This window comes from Bactrocera latifrons, unplaced genomic scaffold (assembly GCF_001853355.1).
Source record: "Bactrocera latifrons isolate USDA-ARS-PBARC rearing strain unplaced genomic scaffold, ASM185335v1 scaffold_183, whole genome shotgun sequence".
In the NCBI taxonomy this organism is placed as follows: Eukaryota; Metazoa; Arthropoda; class Insecta; order Diptera; family Tephritidae; genus Bactrocera; species Bactrocera latifrons.
In genome coordinates this window covers 133,191-152,232 of record NW_017535330.1, presented here as the reverse complement: position 1 = coordinate 152,232, position 19,042 = coordinate 133,191, and the positions used below count along the sequence as shown (strand labels likewise).

Below are 19,042 nucleotides of genomic sequence, written 5' to 3'. Positions count from 1 at the left end.
GTCGTCATCAAAAGTGGGGTCTCTCATCCGAGGCTGTTGTTGCGTTTTCATTAGTGATATTTTTTTACGTGGCGTGTCCCAAACCCAGCGCACAACCCTATGCAGGGTATGTTTCGCCTTCTCACTTTAGCTCGCCTTCAAACGGATGTTCTTAGGCTACCCAGAGGATACTTGGTCAAATACCGGMAGTCGTGAGCTGCTTAAGTCATATGTAAAAGAATCGTCTCTGGCCACTCCCAAGTGAATGGCGATCAGAGAACTTTCCTCACTTGTGTGAACTTCTACACATGACTCCATCTCCATAACTTCCACTCCTCCAAATAAYCCCCACAACAGCTATGTAAGCGCGTTACAGCGATTTCTCAACGGATTCAAGAAGCAAACATCTGAAACCCTATAAAATATATATATGTATATGTATATAAATGATYAGATCAATGAGCTAAGTCGAATTAGCCATGTCCSTCTGTTCTGTCTGTYCAACTGTCTGTATATGAGCGAACTAGTCCCTCAGTTTGAGAATCATCGATCCGAAATTTTGTTCAAACGATGAACGATCAAACAATTGCCCTTGTTTGGAACTTTTATAAATTGACGAAATACCTTTCCGATATCTCCGATTTTATTTGGCAGAGATTTTCTAAAGAATTTACCCGCCATACAAACCGAGCTTCAAATTCAATATAAAGAACTATTGAAAWTTGTATACTATGACAAATGCACGTGTGAAAGGAATTAGAACTTAAGTACAATCGATTTTAACGTGTTTGCTTGCATTAAATTTATTTGTGTTAGTATCAACCTTCAATGCCTATCAAGGCATGTCTGTTAGAAGATTTTAATGAAATTTTATGTTTTATCATTTAATATATGCAGGCAGCGAATATCACCCCAGCAGCATTTCACGAAAAAATTTTAAATATTATGATCTAACGATAACATTTTCTATAACAGTACACTCAACTCCGTTAGAAAGTTATGTACATACTTATATTAAATACTTATGTACATACATACGTGTTACTATATGATTGTCATATAATAATTGACTTCAATTTTTGTATTTTTATTTTCACAAAACAAAATTTATTTCGTTTTTTGTCCACGATCGGCAACAAAATTTTACGCTTATGACTTTGGCAAAACGGAAATAATAAAATCAAAAACTTTGTGCTAAAAATATAAAAAACACAGAGAAAGTCAAATAACTAAAAAAAAATTGTATATTTAATAATCAAGCGTTTGGAACAAAAAGGCAGCATTTCAGTCGACTGTAAATGGATGTACAAGTKCAAATAAGTGAAGTAGGTATCCATTATTGTCATAAACTGAGCATAATCCCTCAGCTGAACAACGAATGGTTTTACAGAGCGGYTGCTGCTGTTGGCGGCGTAACGGTGACGAGCTAGTAAACAGTTTTTTCAAATCACAAGTGTGCGCATAATAGCCCCACTCACGCTAGGCATTTTTAATTCAACAACTTTAATCATTTGCATTACAGTGGCAGAAGAGTGAGTGGTCCATACTATTCTTGATATACCGCTGGTGCTTTGCTGCCTGGTTGGCGGTCACTATGGGTTTGAGCTTGGAGCTTTTCTTCTTCGATGGCAAATGGTTTATTTATTTCACCAATTGGGGTTACTTGCTCTGTACATTYGTCGCGCTACTCAGCGCCATACTAGTTACGGTCTACTGTTTCACTGCACCAAAAGCACGTATGCATGTTTTAACTGTTTCGGCATTTTGTTGTACTCATGTATACCGTATGTGCGTTTCATTTTCAGCTTGCCCACGCTGGATCGTGAAATTATACTGGCATCTGCATATATCCGCATTTGTATGTGCTATCGGTCTATCATTTCTTTATTGGGCATTTATATATCCATTTTCGAATTTTAAAGTACCCGAAGGCATACATCGCATCGAAATCATACGGTTGTATCGGTACTTCTTCGATGGACCCGATAATCACAGTTGTCTTGCCTACTTCCACAACATCAATTCGCATGCAATCAACTCGGTTTTAATGATTGTCGACCAAGTTGTGGTGGCATTTCCCACGCGTATAATACACTTCGTCTATCCAGCGCTCATTGTCATCGCATACTTAGTATTTTCTATAGTATACTTTCTGATAGGCGGCGAAAATGTGTAAGTACTCTAAGACATTGTGGAAAATTGTAAAGAAACTCCCCTCACATATTTTACTTTGCAGCATAGGAAAACCATATATATACAGAATACTTAATTGGGGCGAATACCCAGTGTCTTCCTCATTAGTCGCTTGTAGCGGTTTGCTACTTGTGTTGCCAATGTGTGTTTTAGCATTTCTTATTTACAAATTACGTGTGCGGGTGAGTTCCAGCAATTGCCTATCGTAAAACTGATATTAAACTTAATATTGGAAAACAAAAAAAAACAAAAAATAAATAAAAATAAAATAAAATATATGTATGCTGTTTACATGAAAAAAATAAAGGTAACTTACTATTATCATGAAAATTTATGTAATAAGTACGTGTTTTTGAAAGCGTTTCGTATTATTTAAATAACATCATTTTATTGAAGACGTTGAAATTAAATTTTGCAAATAAAAAAAGGATGGAAATACTAAAAATATTGATTAACCGCATCTCTTTTAAATTTGTTAAATAACAATATTAAAATAAAGAACACGAATTAATAGGCAAATCTTCCATTTATGTAGTAATCCTTTATTGTAGCAAGCATGTTTTTAACCCGCTTAACACAAATCTACACTATCGTTTATGCCATTTTGTTGACCACAGCCTGATGCAGCGACGAGATTTGATTCGCCCAACCGTCCACGGCATTGTAACGCGCTGCATTACTATTTTCTTTATCAAGTTGTAGCACTTGATTAATTTGATCAATGCGTCCTTGGATCGTGCTAATATCATAAAAAGTATTATATTCTAAATTTATATTATTGAATAACTTTATACTTACTTATCTAGTATGCACGATACTAATAGACTTTCGACTTCTGCTGCCTCTATTTTCAACTTTGTCGCTATAAATGGTATGCCAATATTTTTATAGGGCCGTATCAGTTTGATCAGTACCTGTGTGCGTATATTGCGTAGCAGATCTTCAATATGTTCACGTATAAATTGGTCATCCATAATGCTTTTGTGATTAGTCTTTAGTATGGACTCGAATTCTGTAATATCATTATTTTGATACGAAATAACCAGTTTCGTCATGGCCACAATTTCGGGATCTTGTTTATATGGTTTGGCCTCTTGCGAATCGAAGGGATTTATGCCGGACTTCATTAACCTATAGAAATTACGAAGAATGTGTATAATTAATAACTTAAAATTACCTAAAAATGTATGTCATGTTGCTAGTACAAGAATATTATTGGAATTTATACCATGTAGAATGCATTTGGATACTAAATAATATATTTGAACTCACATGTTTGCCAAAACCAAATATTTCAAGCAAGTTGTGCGTCGTGGAGACCCGGATTCATCATAATTCTTGAACGCTTCAAAGAAATCTGTATGTGCTTTTTCGAATTCACCTTCTCTCAAATGCATTTTTCCGCCGCACTCACGTATTACACCCATTATTAATGGATGTGGTATTGCTGATTTAATATGTAATGATTGTTCATATAAAGCTTTTAGCTTTTTGTTGTTTTTCTGCACGGTATACATTTGAATCTCTAGTGCATATATCTCGAGTAATTGTGTGCCTTTCTTTAAGTCATCCTCACCATCATCAGTTTGACATGACAGGTGTAGTTGCTTTAATATCTTTTGCAATTTGATAAAATCACCAAGATCAAAATATAGTTTCCCTAATTTGGTGTTAGTTTTGAACCAAAGGCGGTCATTTTTGGCATCCTTTAACGCATCTAATGTAGTTTCATAAAACTTTTGCAAAATCTCCATCTAAAACATTTATCAGATTATGGTATAAACAATTACTTAAAGCAGAACTTACATTTTTGGAAGTGGAAATATAGTCCAAAATGGAATTTATTGACTTTTCTGAATGATTACGCGTGACGGCACTTTTAATGTACGTCAATAGAAGTTTGTAACGCTCCATCATTTCATTATAATTATTCTGTAAAACCACATACATTAAATTTCCAATTATAATCGTTCAATCTGAAATTTGCCTCACCAATTTAAAATTTATTTTAATCATTTGCTTAAGCGCTTTGAAACCCCATTCCCCTTTTTCTCCACCCTCTAAGTCCAGCACCTTCTGAAATGATGCCAGCGCGCCATTTGGATTTTCTTCTTTTAAGGCTTTGCTATTGTAATATTGATTTTCTAGATCCACATCTGGTTCCGAATTGCTGTCTTCCGAGTACTCCTGCAAAGGAAGCCAGTAAAGCCGGTCAACAAGAAAACATTATTTCTCTGCTAGAACAAKCTATACTTTAAAACAATTTTATGGAAACATACCAATCCATAATCCTCGTCATCTTCACACATAAAATCATCCTCATTATCGGACATTTTGGCTAGTTATCACCTAAATTATAATTTATTTTAATAACCCAATATACTTCTTTCTTTCACAGCACTTTCCTCTTCTTAGCAAGCCATTCACAATAGTTAAAGCTGACAGCAAAAACTTTCTCAAGCATAAGGATAAAATAGTTCCATTAATTTTGACATTACCTCTTTTGAAACAAAAACATTTATATGCAACTATTACAACATTTATTAATTCGGCTGGGATTTAGAATAGCATCCCCGGATTTCGGGAACAAAATGGGTACCACTGGAAATTTGACGTCCTCCAGATCAGGAAAATATATATATTATATATAGTTGCCGCTGACTTATAGTTTTGAAGGTATTTGCATTTATATTAGAAAAATTGACAACTTTTACATTGATATTTTGTATATTGTGAATAACTTTTTCACTTATATTATGCACTTTCACTTACTAACATTTCACTATAACGTTTCTGTATATTAATTTTTTTAATAATTGTTGCAATAAAGCTTTATTTTAATTATTTTATTTTAGTTAAATTCTCTTCATTTGCACAATAAGAAAAGGGTTGCCATGTTTATTATTTTTTTTTTTTTTTGAAGCTCCGCGCTTATACCAGAGAACGTTCTGTTAGCCGTCCAATCGAACATCATACAGAATTCAATTTGCACTTTCTCTATGTTTTAAGTTCGAAATGCGATGTTAATATCAAAGATTTCGTATCCACAAATTTTGTGAAAGATGCTCAAATATATTACAATAAAGCCTAGAAATTTCATTTGAATCAATTATTTCTTTCCCTCTCAAAAAAATTATWAAAAAAAAAAAACGATKTTTTGAAGCTCCCCCCTTAACACTTTCCATTGTTCGTCCGAGATCTTCACTGTACGTCGACACAAGAGAAATGAGATTTTGTGCTCAGAGAACGCCATACACGACACACATGATACCATGTTCAGATGGTATTAAAAACGAAACTGTTGATTACCTAATTGTTTACTGAAAATTTAATATAGTTGAAGCTGTTCCATTTCWGAGGACGTCACTGTTAATGTTTGATTTCGTTTGTGTTGACATTCGTTCCAATAAAAAAAAAASTGATCTGACAAGAAAAACTTGCAAGAAATCTTCTATAAATATTTTTGTTACAAATTTAACCCACATCAAAAAATTCCAGTATATCGTAATGTTCAATAAATAAAAAAGAGAATGTGCATTTATAGCAATATTTTAAAATTTATTATAGTGGCTATTGTAAAGACAAACGGAATATTTCTGTAGTTCAAGGCAACAGCCTAGGGAAAGCAAATTCTACGTTCTTTTGCATAAGGTCAATTTCATACAAGTCAATTTTTTTTATTTTTTTTTGATAATATAGCTACATATAAATATATACAACAAAGTAACAAAAATGCCTTCCGTACGGAAATACCGTCGCGAAACCACTGAGATAAGCTGTTGTTTAAAATATCTACTCTTTAGCAGCAACGTAGTTGTTTGGGTAAGTTAGATGGAAACGAAGTTATTCATATAGTTAATTCTTTTATTTCTTTGAAGACTGCTGGATTATGTGTTCTGGCAGTTGGTATTTGGGCTTGGAACGAAAAAGATATGTTCAGTAATTTGGCTAAGCTAACATTTATAGCCTTAGATCCGGCCTTTGTGTTAATTTGTACGGGAACAATCACATTTATAATTGGCTTTACKGGAAGCGTTGGAGCGCTACGGGAAAATACCTGTCTCTTGTCACTGGTAAGAATTTTCTTAAATTTTTGATAAACATAATGGTGTTGCAATAAGGATTAACTAAAATAGTCAAACACAATTTAAGGTAGCTCCTATTGAAACTTGTAGAAAAAAAGTTTATAATGTTGACAAAAACAACAATAGCCTAAAAATATTTTTTTTTCTTGACATTATCCAAAAAAACAAACTTTAAGTACGCACTATTCCTGTCGTTGCTGCTGACTTTTGAAATAAGCTTGGGCATATTAACTTTTGTACTAAAGGATAAGGGCTGGGTGAGTTCATACCAGTTCCAATACATTTACTACATTTATTTATACAATTTCACACCTTAATTTAGATAAAAGATCAAGCTACYGAAGGATTACGTGCCTTCATAATCCACTACCGTGAGGATCCAGATCAGCAAAATCTTATCGACTGGATACAAGAAGATTGGCTGCAGTGTTGTGGAATTGATGGCCCAAAAGATTGGGATAGCAATAACTACTTCAATTGTTCATCCAGCGCCATCGGGAGTCGGGAAGCATGTGGAGTGCCGTTTTCATGCTGCCGTCGGCGACCAACCGAATTAATAAAGAATAAGCAATGTGGCTACGATGTGCGCAAAGAAGGATATGTATGTGTAGTTGTAAAAAAATAAGCCTAACCAAGCAGTTCTTTGCATTTCATTACTAATTCTGAACTAATCTCCTACTAATGCYTTCTATTTGCTGCCTACTAAATAATGGAACGAACTTTTTAATGAATAATCGCACGAATAATAAAATACTGGGGTTGTGCTATAGCCGGTGGAACGACATATCTATGAGCGCGGTTGTTTGCGAGCAGGCGAAGATTGGCTGGAAGCACACCTGATTAGTGTAGCCTCTTCCTGCATTTGTATACTTGTAGTGCAGGTCCTGTTGTACTAACATTTTTTAAATGTAGTCGTATAATTTAAACTGTGTGTTAACAATTTATGAATTATAAAATTTTTTGGTTTTACAGTTCTTTGTCCTACTAATACTTTTATTATTATTTATATTTGTGTTGTCCTAGAATTTTGAAATATCGAAAATCATTTACGAAAAAGGCTGTGTACAAGCGGGTGAAGAGTGGATTGAGCGTAATTTAATTATAATTTCAACCAGCGTTATTATACTTATTTTCGTACAGGTTTGTTTTATTTAATTTGAATTATGTTTTTGTTACTTGTTTTAATCCCTATAACTGYAGCTATATAACATACACTAACTTATAAATTTAATTTACAGATACTTGGCATTTGCTTCACACAAAATCTCCGCGCCGATATAAATGCGCAAAAATCTAAGTATCACTGACAAATACCTTCCGCCGCGCCATGCAATGGCATACCGCCACGKCCCACTGCCATTTAGGTCGGGTACAAGACACGCCGCAACATGTGGGTGTAGTATGAAAGAGTGCATATGTGAAAATGAACGGGTAAAGTAATGCACAGTAAACTAGTTAAACAGTTAAACGTAAGCTTTAAACTTCCGACTATGCTASCATTTTGAGTTAGAGACGTACATGTACATACTACTATACTAGTATATACCGAACTTAGAGAAACATAGAGACATGCAAACCCCTATACTGAGAAAGCAACATCAACTGAATAGTGTTTAAAGCTTTTTAAAGTTCGATTTGTATGAATTCAGTTATATATTGACACTTTTTAATTACTCTTTTTTTACATTAAGCTGATTTACTTTAAAATCTCATACGATACATTCTTCCACTAATTTTCAAGTCAAACTCAAATTGCAGCTGTGATAACTCTTTTGGTCAGCTTTCAAAATACTCACAAACACAAAACAAAACTAACTTGACTTATAATGATGCAACTCAAACTAAGCAAACAAAGGTTATATGCCACATACAAAAACAACACACCTATGTATATATATATATWTTTTTTTATTTTCACAACAACTCTGAAGCACTTGAAAAGTCTATTAAGTATAGCAAACTGTAACCTGATATACTGTTTTGTTGCTATTTAAACGCAATAAGTGAAGATATTACTATTAGTCCAGAAAAAGTATACTGCATAAGTAAATGTCTATTTTAAATACACTCGTCCTTATGTGGTTGGAGCGCATGCGTATTATTCGGGACGGAAGAAGAAATGCGCTCACGGCCATCTAACTATTTATCAGCAGAGTCAAGTAAAGACTAACTGTGTTAATGCTCTATTCAATATAAATAAAAGGCTCAAACCAAAGTAATTAAGCAGATTTAGTCCTATGATTAAATAAACTAATAAGTGTAACGAAAAGGTACGCGTAAGCTTTGTTAGCTTAAACGAAACGCAAAAATCTAGTTATTTTGTGAGACCACAATAAGTGAGTTAAGTATAAACTACTTTTACACGTTAGGAATTACACTTAAAATGTAAACTAAATAAAAATATGCGATATGACATATGCAAGTATTAGGGTGGTAATTATTATTATTTTTTTTTTCAGTGTAGATTTACTTCTGTACATTTACAGATTGTATATACATATAATACAAAAAGGTACGTAGGCTAACATTTTAATCTTTTTTGAGTATATAAGTCCCTATGCCACCTTTCTAAATATGTTTTCCATTATTTAGATTTATAGTATATATTTACTTCTCAAATAACAAAACAGTATTTACCATCATTTCTATTTTTGAAGAAAACTGCTTTATCCCTATGCTATTAAAGATGTAACAAATTGCATAAAWTTTGTAACATAATTTTGCTCCACCCTAATACGTATGTATGTCTAGTTATGTACTTACATTTGAATAAAAATTAGTTAGATATTTGACAGACGAATATTGTACTGATTTATATGTACATACATAAGTAATAACAATTAGCTAGCAATACATACTATTATTAACTAAAAGAGATTTCTGTATTGAAAAGCTCTTAGATATAAACTGAACTTGCAAAGGAATCTCACATCATCACATCAGCGATGGAATTTTGACAAAAGTTTATTTTTCATCTCACATTTTTACGGTACCATACGGTACATACCATTATTCTTTAAATATTAACGCCTGATATCAAAATGGTCTAAGGCCAGGCGTATAATTGCCTTCTTTTACTCTCCCCGTTGTCGTATAATGTATTTTCACTGCCCGAATACAAAAATATTATTATTGTAATAACCTTCATTAAGAAATCTCTTTAACATAAGTGTTTGCCTTTTGACAACTTTTGCGTACAAAGAAAAAAATTGATATTATCTTGAAAGTATTTAAAAAAATGTTTGTTTGAAAATATGTAAAGTAAACAAAAAAATAGAAAATTCCATTCCAAAATAAGTAAATATTACAAGTAAGCTAGAATAATTGTTTACCTTCTTCTTCTCCTTTATTTCATTTATTTCCATTTTTTATTTTTGATATTTTCAATGTTTTACTTTATAATACGTATTTAGTTTTGRGTCTATAGTTTATTAATCGTTATACTAATTAGAGAGATTACTTTTTGTGTTTATGAAACTCCACTTAAGATTGCTCGATTACCATATGTAAGGTTACTACATGTTAAGTCGCTTAAATTAATTGCCTGCGCTTCGTCAAATTTAGCAAACAACAGGTAAATAACAGTAAACTAAAATAACGTAAGTGTATTCAACTTTAATAAGSTATCCACATATTATATTAAATACAAACTATAAAATATCCTTGTTACTTTAAGATATAAAACTTTGAAAAAAAGAACAGTGGTAAGACGAACGTAGGCAGTTGATGATATTCAAGATATGTTAAACATTTTCTTTAATGCTTCCATTATMCTATAAAATATTGATTACATAAAATGTTATGTAGGTTATGTACACACACTTTTTTAGATAGTTATAAATATTGTATAGCATTACGAAACGGACAAATTTCTCTCGTTTGCCAAGCATTTTCCTGTAAGCAAATAATCGTAAGTGTAGTAAATACAACAATTTCATACAAATTTTTGTTTGTAGAAATAACCGATGAATTTTAAAATAGCATCCCGCGATTTCGGGATTTAAATGAATGTGGGCTGAAAGTAGAGGTTCTCCAAATGAATAATATATACAATATATACATACATACGTTATATGCCTTCGTAATTGTTTAGAAGCAGTTAAATTTACAGACAAAAATGAAACAGTTTTTATTTAATTGGGAAACAATTTGAATTTATTAAATTTTTTGTGGGAATGCCTTGTATTCCTATAAATTGAAAAATTACTTACATACATGAAATTAGTGAAWTTTTGAGCTTTAAATACAAATATCTTAAAAAGAATAGAATAAGACAGCGGCAGTTTTACATATATTCGTRCATACAGCCTATAACCCTTGTAGCCCCGAAATCGCGGCATCATATTCTAAATTCCAGCAAAACTTTCTGAAGTTTTTTTTTTTTGGACATGATGCTGAAAAGCTGTTTTAAAAATTATTTTGATTATGTATATAATGTTCATATAAATAAAAGGTAAATAGTTTCAGTACTTAGCAAATTTTTGGTAAGTTGTGACGCCCTTACGATTTATGTTGCTTATACAATCATATACAAATGTATACATAACATACAATAAGAACATAAATACATACGTATATGTGTACTTTACTGCATATGTATAAACACCTTAATGTAATAAACATAACACTAAGTAAATGTTTAGTTAACAAAACCTTTTAAACTTCTGGAAATTTATTTCGTGCATACGRATCAGACAAGTAAAGTTGGCTGAAGGAAAGAACTAAATATACTATRCTAAAATATTTTACAGATCAGTTCTTAATTGTCAAATAATATGGGTTTTRCTCTTTACAGTGAAGACATTATAMATTTTTGGACTCAAAAAATTTTTATCCAGCAGTGGARGAACTTTTTTGAATGGAGTATGGAATTTGTGTATCGGTTATCCAAGGGTCCGYMCCGGTTACGYAGACCCTACTGTCGTGGCCTTCAAAATATTCGCTTTCTTTCATCCTCAATTCTTCAGTTGAATGAAACCACTTTTTGAGTTTGCGAGAGCAGAAAAATCGCTGAAGACTAAATATGGCTAATATGGCGGTGTGTGASGGAATAGCTTAAACCGAAATTCCTAAAATCTATCAGACGTATCACAAATAAGTGAGCCCGTGTGTAGAATTGGGAAAAATTTGGTCGCTTGGCTTTACTCTCAATCCAAAACGCATAGCAATATTGTCTCTTGATTGGTTTATCATGTTCTGACTTATTCCCTTTTTAGTCGACTTTTGCATTTACAGGTGTTTTCTGCGACTTTCACCGAGCAACAACAGCTCAGCGGTGTTTCATTATTTGTCAATAATTAGCGCGAAAACTCGTTCTTATTGCTTTTGATCAGCTTTTTCTTTGAAAGTCGAATACGGTTGGAAAAAATATCATGCAACTTTAACAGTATTCTAGTTAAGGTTAGTGACGGGGACGGATATGGATAGAGATATTTTGTTTGTAACGCGTTCTTTCAACCAGACCAAAGGCATAAGGCTTAGGTGCAACTATAAACTCAGAATTGCCTGAAACAGTTTAAAAACAGAGAATTTTATTAATTAAGTTTAAGAGCAACTTACGGGTGAGCCCAAGTTTCATTATTCATTTCGTAACCAATAAGATTAAGTTATGATTTTTTCATTTAATAACAATGTTTATATAAAATGCTTCTAGTTAAAAAAAGGAAATACAACAATAACAAAACACTCTAATTAGCAATTAATTATCCATCTAACTGAGGTTTATCGTCGAGCGTCACGRTATAGTCTCCAGTCGCCTCATTTAAGTTAGCTCTCTGGTATTCCAAAAGAACCAGCGTATTCGTGCCAAGATTTAGTAAATCCTTGGGAAGATATAACGTTGTTTGAGGCCCTAACAACGGCCAATAGCGTCCCAAATTGAAGCCATTTACATAAGCCACACCCTTGCCCCAACCGGTTGGATTTAGATAAGTGTCGCCGAGTTTTTCTATTGTGAATTCACCGTGATATATTACAGGTCCATTTCTTAGAAGTTTGCTTTTCGGTACTACGTCGGYTTTCATTTCGCTTTTAAGCGTTGCAGAAATCAACGTTATTTGCTCACTTTCCAATGGAAATGAAGTTGTGACCCAGTGCTTGAGTTCTTGTTTTTCGCGATTGAAACGTTCCACTGTTACCGTACCTAAAATACCTTTGGTATCATTCATAGTTTCATAATTGATACGTCCTTGATTTTCTACCAAAATCTGTAGAAGGCTACCCCATCCTTTGCTCAATGGCACCGACAAGATACCGTTTTTACGCGACAACGTGCCAACCAACTCTTCATCTACAAATACAAAGGCACGATCATTCAATTCATTGACTGTGAGAACTGTGGGATCAATTTCCAAATGTGGCAATTGCGTTTCGTACAAAACTAGGCCGGAGTACTGATCGAGATTTTCAAATGTGAGTGGTTTTTCGGCTGACAGTGGTTTGCCTTTCGCCAATGTAGTYCGTCCTACTTCTGAGAGTAAATTGGTTATGGGCTTTAGCGTTACATTACCGTAAGCCAAGCGTTGCGTTTCTATGCAACCGTTGCAGCTTTCTTCGTTTGGCACGTCGATAAAATCGGCTATGACTTTTCGTATCATTTCGAACTTCTTAGTGACATTACCCGCCTCATCCATTATGGCATCGTAATCGTAAGAAGTGATATCAGCTACGTAGTCTCCATAATTGTTAGCGCCAGCGGTGAAACCAAAGTTGGTGCCTCCAAAGAACATGTAAAAGTTTACACTGGCACCAGCTTCGAGTATTCGTCTGCAGGCAAAAACAAATGGTCAGTTTGTTGATGATATCAACGACGAACAGAAGATAGAGATATGCAAGAAGATAAAAACATATTAGTCTATGTTATTAGTTATGAAAATCCTATCTGCTAAATTGATCACCAAGTGGAACAAATTAATTGGGCTTCTTTATATCGCAAAAATCTATTTGTTTTAATATTCAATCAGGGTTTTGTGAAAATATGAATAAATCGTAAAATATCGATACACTCTCTTTAAAATACTGATCGAATTTTAGGTTGCTTTCTTACTGCTTCTTACGAATAATACAAATTAACAAAGGATGCCTCGAATATTTCGGCTTATGTGTCTGTGTTTGGCCTTACCTCAGGGAATCTGCAACTTCCATCCCATCACGTCTCTGATTCTCCTCTCCCCAATGGGTTAACCAACCGGGATAGAATTCAGAATTTACTAACGGTCCCGTTGGTTGGACCCTGCGCATAGCACGCCAGTGTTCATCGAAGTTGGAACCTGTGTTCATTAATAATCATAATGGCAGTGATAAATATTAATACCMATAAAAAATAAACTTTAATTACCTATTCCAAAATCAACTGTCGCATGTACGCCTTCAATTTTGCCACATTCCAAACCATTATTAGGTTGATCCGTTGTGAAAAGTACTGCATTTCCTTGAACATATTTTTCGGTTTCATCGCGAAGCCAAAGCAAATGTTTGGCATCGCARGCATAAAAGGCTCCATATTCGTTTTCTACTTGTACCATTATAATGGGACCACCATTGCCGTAGAGAAACCGTTCTAGACGCGGCATTAATTTTTCATACCATTTGCTTACCTCCAATTGATAGTAAGTATCAGTGGTTCGCACCTTAATTTCGGGATACTTGGTGAAAAGCCAATGTGGTAACCCGCCCTGTAGAAAATGAAAACTTTTGATTAGTTTTCAATATTTAAGCCTTACTTAAAGCTTATGTTACATTATCACGCTCCGCGCAAATGTATGGACCCGGTCGTAGCACTACATATAAACCTTCCTTTTGTGCTAATTCCAAGAAGCGTTCAATATCAGCAATACCATSCCAGTTGTAGACGCCGTCGTGCGGGTTATGCAAAGACCACTCGATGTAGCTAAATTTGTGAATACATATATAATTTAGAAACTATGTATTGTGTGTATATACATGTATAGTAAAAATTATCAATGAAATTTAATTTAATGGGCGCATACATGTAGCCTCGAGACAACCGATGAAGAAGTGCCGACTTCGAAGTGCTTCACCGCGACTGCTAGCYTGCAGGTGACTTTGAGTGATCCAGCCTGAACATAATTATCTCCTTTAAACCGTACATACGTGAGCATATGTACGTCTGCAGAAATTTTGTTGAATATTCTCTAAACAAATATTAGGAAAGCAAATCGTGGCTTAGGACCAACTGCGACGGAGAATGACATGCATTTTCTGTTCATTCGCCAGACCATCTTTTGGTACATTCCGAGTTTGTTATATTTTTTAAATATGGCAGAGGTTTAGAACTGTATATGTTCAAGCATGTGAAGTATGTAGTTATTAACTTAACTGCACTATATCATCGAGTTTTTCTAATCAGGTATTTATTTCAGATTAAATTTTCTAAATTTAGGTCTTGCTGTTAAATAAAACATTGACAAATCTTGCGTTTTCACTCGTAGCAATTGGAAAGAAAACCATATAAACTATTATACTCACGTATCGATGGCATTTAAGCCGGCTGCATGCATTGTCTTCAAACGTTCGGCCCATACTTGAGGCAAAGCGCGGAAATAATGAAACGAGCCTGAGACATATCGGAATGGCAAGCCGTCCGTTAAAAATGTATTACCTACATGGTCAATGGTGAAGGACCGGTTGGTTCTCTTGAAAAAAAAAAATAACCGAAAAAGAAATTTAATTACATATTAGTATTTATTTAAATAATTACTTACAGAAAAATAAAGAGAAGAATTTAGTTGTGGAAAAAGTTATGTTGGTATTTTTGAGAGTACTCTGCACTTATATAAATATGGTATAAACATAAATATATTAAGAAAACATTTCAAGGCGGTACTAAAAATATATCCAACTCAAACGGTTGAAACGATTTTCAATAACGGGGTTCAATTATAGTTTTTTTTTTTTTTTAATAGAAAACAAGTACAAAATTCATCACAAATTTCGTGAAAGCAAAGAAACGATATGTTAGAGTTAAACGTAAAATAAGCCTTCCCAGCAGAGAAGGCGAATTTCCAAATGAGACAAAATGGACTTCACTTGTTTCAGAATTTGACAAAGTCAGCTAAATTTGGCTGTTTCGAACTCTCTCAGTCTCTAAKAACATAAAAATATCCAAATATGACAGAAACATTTCGTGGTCCTCTTTCTTTTGTACCGGTATTTACGAAACTATTAGTATCCCACCTTTAACTCCCTTGAGTTCCTTTAAATCTGTGTTATTGCCTCAGATAGTCCMAGCTTAAGCCATCCTCATACCTACTTAAACTTTAAAAAGATCTTCATTGGAACTTTTAAAGTATAGTAAAATTTATGCTGGGACGACGCAGAGGCTCCGTAACGCCCGTTGCAGTGGAAGTTACCAAGAATTTCTAACATGAATGAACACATATTTTTACTAGATATAATATAATTGTGAGAAATTAAATCTAAAAATTCTCACACCCCGATCTACCTAAATTTGCARAACTCACTGGAATCCCTTTTTTATTTGCTTTTATCGTCGATTTTGGATTTTTGTTTGCTATTAACGAATGCACGCATCTGTCCGTCCGTGCAAACTGTTACTTCAGTAAAAATTGAGGGTTGCTTAGTACAAAAAAGATTCGAGTACGTAGATGGGCATAATCGGACCACTGCCACGCCCACAAATCGTCATTAACYGAAAACATATAAAGTGCCGTAAATAGAGATTTTGGTACAGAGGATTCCGGTAGAAAGGAGCATGTGTAGTCCGTACTTTTAGGCGTGACTATAACACATAAGTTGCAATAACCAAATTTGCTSAGTACAAATCTTATAAGAACTTCTACCGRCAGTGKRAAGATAGATAACCTCGCTCACTCCCTATATAACGGTACTGTTAAAAACTTCTAAAAGTGCAATAAATTAATAAATAAATATGCCAGATACATTAAATTTTACCRCCGAAATGGTATGAGAGAGCTTTATGGCTCCGTTGTGAAAATTGGASGMTGAGCGTGGCAAAGGGATAAGATATTTGGATATAATGGTATGTTTGTATGTCAAAAATTGGTTAAATTGAAACAATACTTTCCTTAGCCCCCATATACTTAATATAAAGATTTTCGATTTTTTTTAATATAAAGATTTTAAACATCCGGCTAACTTTAATCTATATGATTGGTTTTGTACCTTAAAGTATTTCTCTAGCTTTGATTCTTGAAAGTTGCAAGAGTATAAAATGATCCTTACTTATTTATTTTATTTTCAGTAATTTGTAAACTTTGTTGATTTTTATAATAATATGAATAATTTAATTAATTTACTTCCAATTATTATAATTACACTTTTTACCAATATTTATTACTGTAGCTCAAATGTGCAAATATTTAAATTTACTTGCACCAACTCACTTTTGCRGCACATCCATTTACGCTCAAAAAGAGACAAGTAAGTCCGATCACCGTCACAAGTCTGTATTTTAGTGTGTTTAACATCGCTGTCTACACTGAACTGACAGTATTGACTGTTTGAGTTCTAAAGACTAAGTTCACCGAAGTCTTGCAATAATTTATTCATATGGCAGCAAGTATTTATATATGTATACTTATAATTATAAAGAGCCTAGAGAGATAATGCAAGTCTCTCCATAGATAAGGAAGATTCTATCGCAACCACTCAATTTTGACAGCAAAWATAYATGTATATAGATATAYGTATATAGATACATGATGAMTATTTGTTTACGAGTATGCATTTAGTAGTTTTTGCTTTTGTAGCTGCTGTCCATAACTGGTCAGCGGCCTTTAAGTGTTTCAAGCGTGTTTAGAATATTTGAGGACCATAAGTGTCAACAATAACGCCAACAAACAAACGAACTTAAGTAGATTATTTATTTCTCTACATTTATGTTATGAACTAGTGGAAAGCGTTTTACTATCAGCGCCTTCATTTTAATTAGTTACTAACTACGAAACRAACACATTTTTTWGAAATATTTTTTTACCACATTTGTCTAAGTTTCTAACATTTTATTCATTAAGAAATATGTAAATGTTCCGCCATTTGATGTAAAATTTTGCATTTATTTCGCTTTGTACTTAAAACCGCTGAGGTGACCCTGCCAGGCAATTGAGATTTCARTATATTGTTTAACCATAGAACTTTTTTGTATCCTCTTGCAATAATGGCAAATCCAGATAAACCAATGATACCTTTTATTGCTCTTCACCACGGAAACTAGGTTTGTTATCCAGAGTGTTTTATGAACAGGATACATACCGCAAACTGACTAAAAAAGAGTCATAACTCGAAAAAAGGCTAATATTCAGGAGGAATAAAATAGGAATAAGTTCCTGTAAAAAGTATTGAAATTTTTGGGTGAAATCGTCGTCCATAATATAAAATATCTTCTTTTTAGAAAATTCTTTTGATTTACGAATAGATATATTGAAAAAAATAGATTAAAAAAATTTTTAAGTTGTGACTCTTTTATAGTTAGTACGTGAGACGTACAACTTGGGAAATACGTCTTTTGTAGTTAGTACGTGAGACGTACAACTTGGGAAATACGATCAAATTCAAAAGAGAAAGACTCAGATAAAAAATATCTTAAAGAAAAAAAGTTCGATCTACATTTATTCCTGGTCAGCACCGAATTCATTCTTTTGTCTAAGAAAGTTAAATTAAACAATAACAATAATATTAAAAAAAAAAATGTTTAACATCAATCGACTAGTGACTTCTTAGCATTAATTTTACCTGGTCTTGAATGTCAATTATATAATCTATAACTACCGAAGCTMTTCCTTGTTAGCGTAAGGATCGTAAAAAAATCGCTTTTGTAGCTAAATAATCCACCATCGCATATATTGTGAAATCTTTTATACAAAAAATTATCTGAATATTTTCTATCGACTACAAGAGCTCGGTGTTTTATCCAATACTRTATATATTTCGTTTTATCCAACTGTACTTCAAGGTACGAATACAACCCCTTATTTGCTTATTTCAATTGAGAACTTACATTCGTCATCTAGAATTTTACTATACCCTTCATTAAGGTGTCTGGTGATGACATCTATTCGATATTTGTAGATTTTTTTTTTGTTACTTCAAATAAGCCTTAGTCTACGCTAACAACCGTGGGATGAGCCTCCTCAACCTCGCATATAAGGTTCTATCAAGCGTATTGTGTGTGATTAAAGCCCACCGTCAACAAACTGATTGGACCCTATCAGTGTGGCTTTAGGCCGGGAAAATCAACAGCTAACTAGATATTCGACAAGCGCGAAATCTTGCAAAAGACCCGTGAAAGGAGGATCGGTACATATCACCTCTACGTCGATTTCAAAGCTGTGCTAGGTCATATCGTCCGAATAGATGAAAACACTCGAACTTTGAAAGTATTCGACGCTCTGTTGGAAAGATCTGGTGGAGAAGAACCTGGCAAGACTTGGAATCTACAATTGACACCAAACAGCGAGAAGAAAGAAGGTATGCCTCAATCTTAACGCCTACTAAAGAAACCGAACTTTTAAGCCTGCCCGGTTTAGCTTGATGAGAAGATGAGTGACCTCAACAGTAACCTGCTGTTATACCCATTCCGGACGGAAGGAGGTCCAGACTACAAGGTACTTTTCAAAGTAAACAAGACTTTTTGAATCTAGCGCCCCCTGGTGGCGCCATCTATATGTCGAATGATGCGTTAGAATCTGATGTCTTTATCGATTGTCCAGTGAGAATTTCATGACATTTCATAGATTGGAAGTGAAGTTATTGCGTTTTAAGTAACAGTATGTTGTGTGTTATCG

The 19,042-nt window shown here is 33.7% G+C and overlaps 4 protein-coding genes across 8 annotated transcripts; 2 read left to right on the top strand and 2 right to left on the bottom strand.

Moving 5' to 3' along the window:
• Positions 1-1,091: 1,091 nt before the first annotated feature.
• Positions 1,092-2,440, top strand: LOC108967341 (protein rolling stone-like). 2 transcript variants are annotated; one of them, XM_018930679.1, is made up of 4 exons: positions 1,092-1,304; positions 1,502-1,715; positions 1,785-2,151; positions 2,216-2,440. In XM_018930679.1, exons 1-4 carry the CDS (start codon positions 1,278-1,280, stop codon positions 2,379-2,381), a joined length of 774 nt encoding a protein of 257 aa, XP_018786224.1. In that variant the 5' UTR covers positions 1,092-1,277; the 3' UTR covers positions 2,382-2,440. The 2 variants fall into 2 exon arrangements, with proteins under 2 accessions (XP_018786224.1, XP_018786223.1); XM_018930678.1 differs by lacking the exon at positions 1,092-1,304 and adding an exon at positions 1,312-1,432.
• Positions 2,441-2,665: 225 nt separating this feature from the next.
• Positions 2,666-4,603, bottom strand: LOC108967333 (COP9 signalosome complex subunit 2). The gene is made up of 6 exons (XM_018930666.1): positions 4,452-4,603; positions 4,165-4,359; positions 3,979-4,104; positions 3,445-3,926; positions 2,971-3,303; positions 2,666-2,911 (listed from the first exon to the last, which is right to left on the bottom strand). Exons 1-6 carry the CDS (start codon positions 4,503-4,505, stop codon positions 2,767-2,769), a joined length of 1,335 nt encoding a protein of 444 aa, XP_018786211.1. The 5' UTR covers positions 4,506-4,603; the 3' UTR covers positions 2,666-2,766.
• A 998-nt stretch (positions 4,604-5,601) lies between these two features.
• LOC108967349 (tetraspanin-5) lies at positions 5,602-10,918 on the top strand. 4 transcript variants are annotated; one of them, XM_018930690.1, is made up of 7 exons: positions 5,602-5,994; positions 6,051-6,245; positions 6,434-6,514; positions 6,580-6,858; positions 7,028-7,138; positions 7,281-7,397; positions 7,496-10,918. In XM_018930690.1, the coding sequence occupies exons 1-7, from the start codon at positions 5,905-5,907 to the stop codon at positions 7,562-7,564; spliced, it is 942 nt and encodes a 313-aa protein (XP_018786235.1). In that variant the 5' UTR covers positions 5,602-5,904; the 3' UTR covers positions 7,565-10,918. The 4 variants fall into 4 exon arrangements, with proteins under 4 accessions (XP_018786235.1, XP_018786234.1, XP_018786232.1 ...); XM_018930687.1 differs by lacking the exon at positions 7,028-7,138 and having other exon boundaries at positions 5,603-5,676; positions 5,872-5,994; XM_018930688.1 differs by lacking the exon at positions 7,028-7,138 and having other exon boundaries at positions 5,608-5,669; positions 5,872-5,994.
• An 840-nt stretch (positions 10,919-11,758) lies between these two features.
• On the bottom strand, positions 11,759-16,791 carry LOC108967347 (beta-galactosidase). The gene is made up of 6 exons (XM_018930686.1): positions 16,643-16,791; positions 14,745-14,911; positions 13,995-14,145; positions 13,594-13,930; positions 13,378-13,525; positions 11,759-13,022 (listed from the first exon to the last, which is right to left on the bottom strand). Exons 1-6 carry the CDS (start codon positions 16,724-16,726, stop codon positions 11,960-11,962), a joined length of 1,950 nt encoding a protein of 649 aa, XP_018786231.1. The 5' UTR covers positions 16,727-16,791; the 3' UTR covers positions 11,759-11,959.
• Between the last annotated feature and the right edge of the window lie 2,251 nt (positions 16,792-19,042).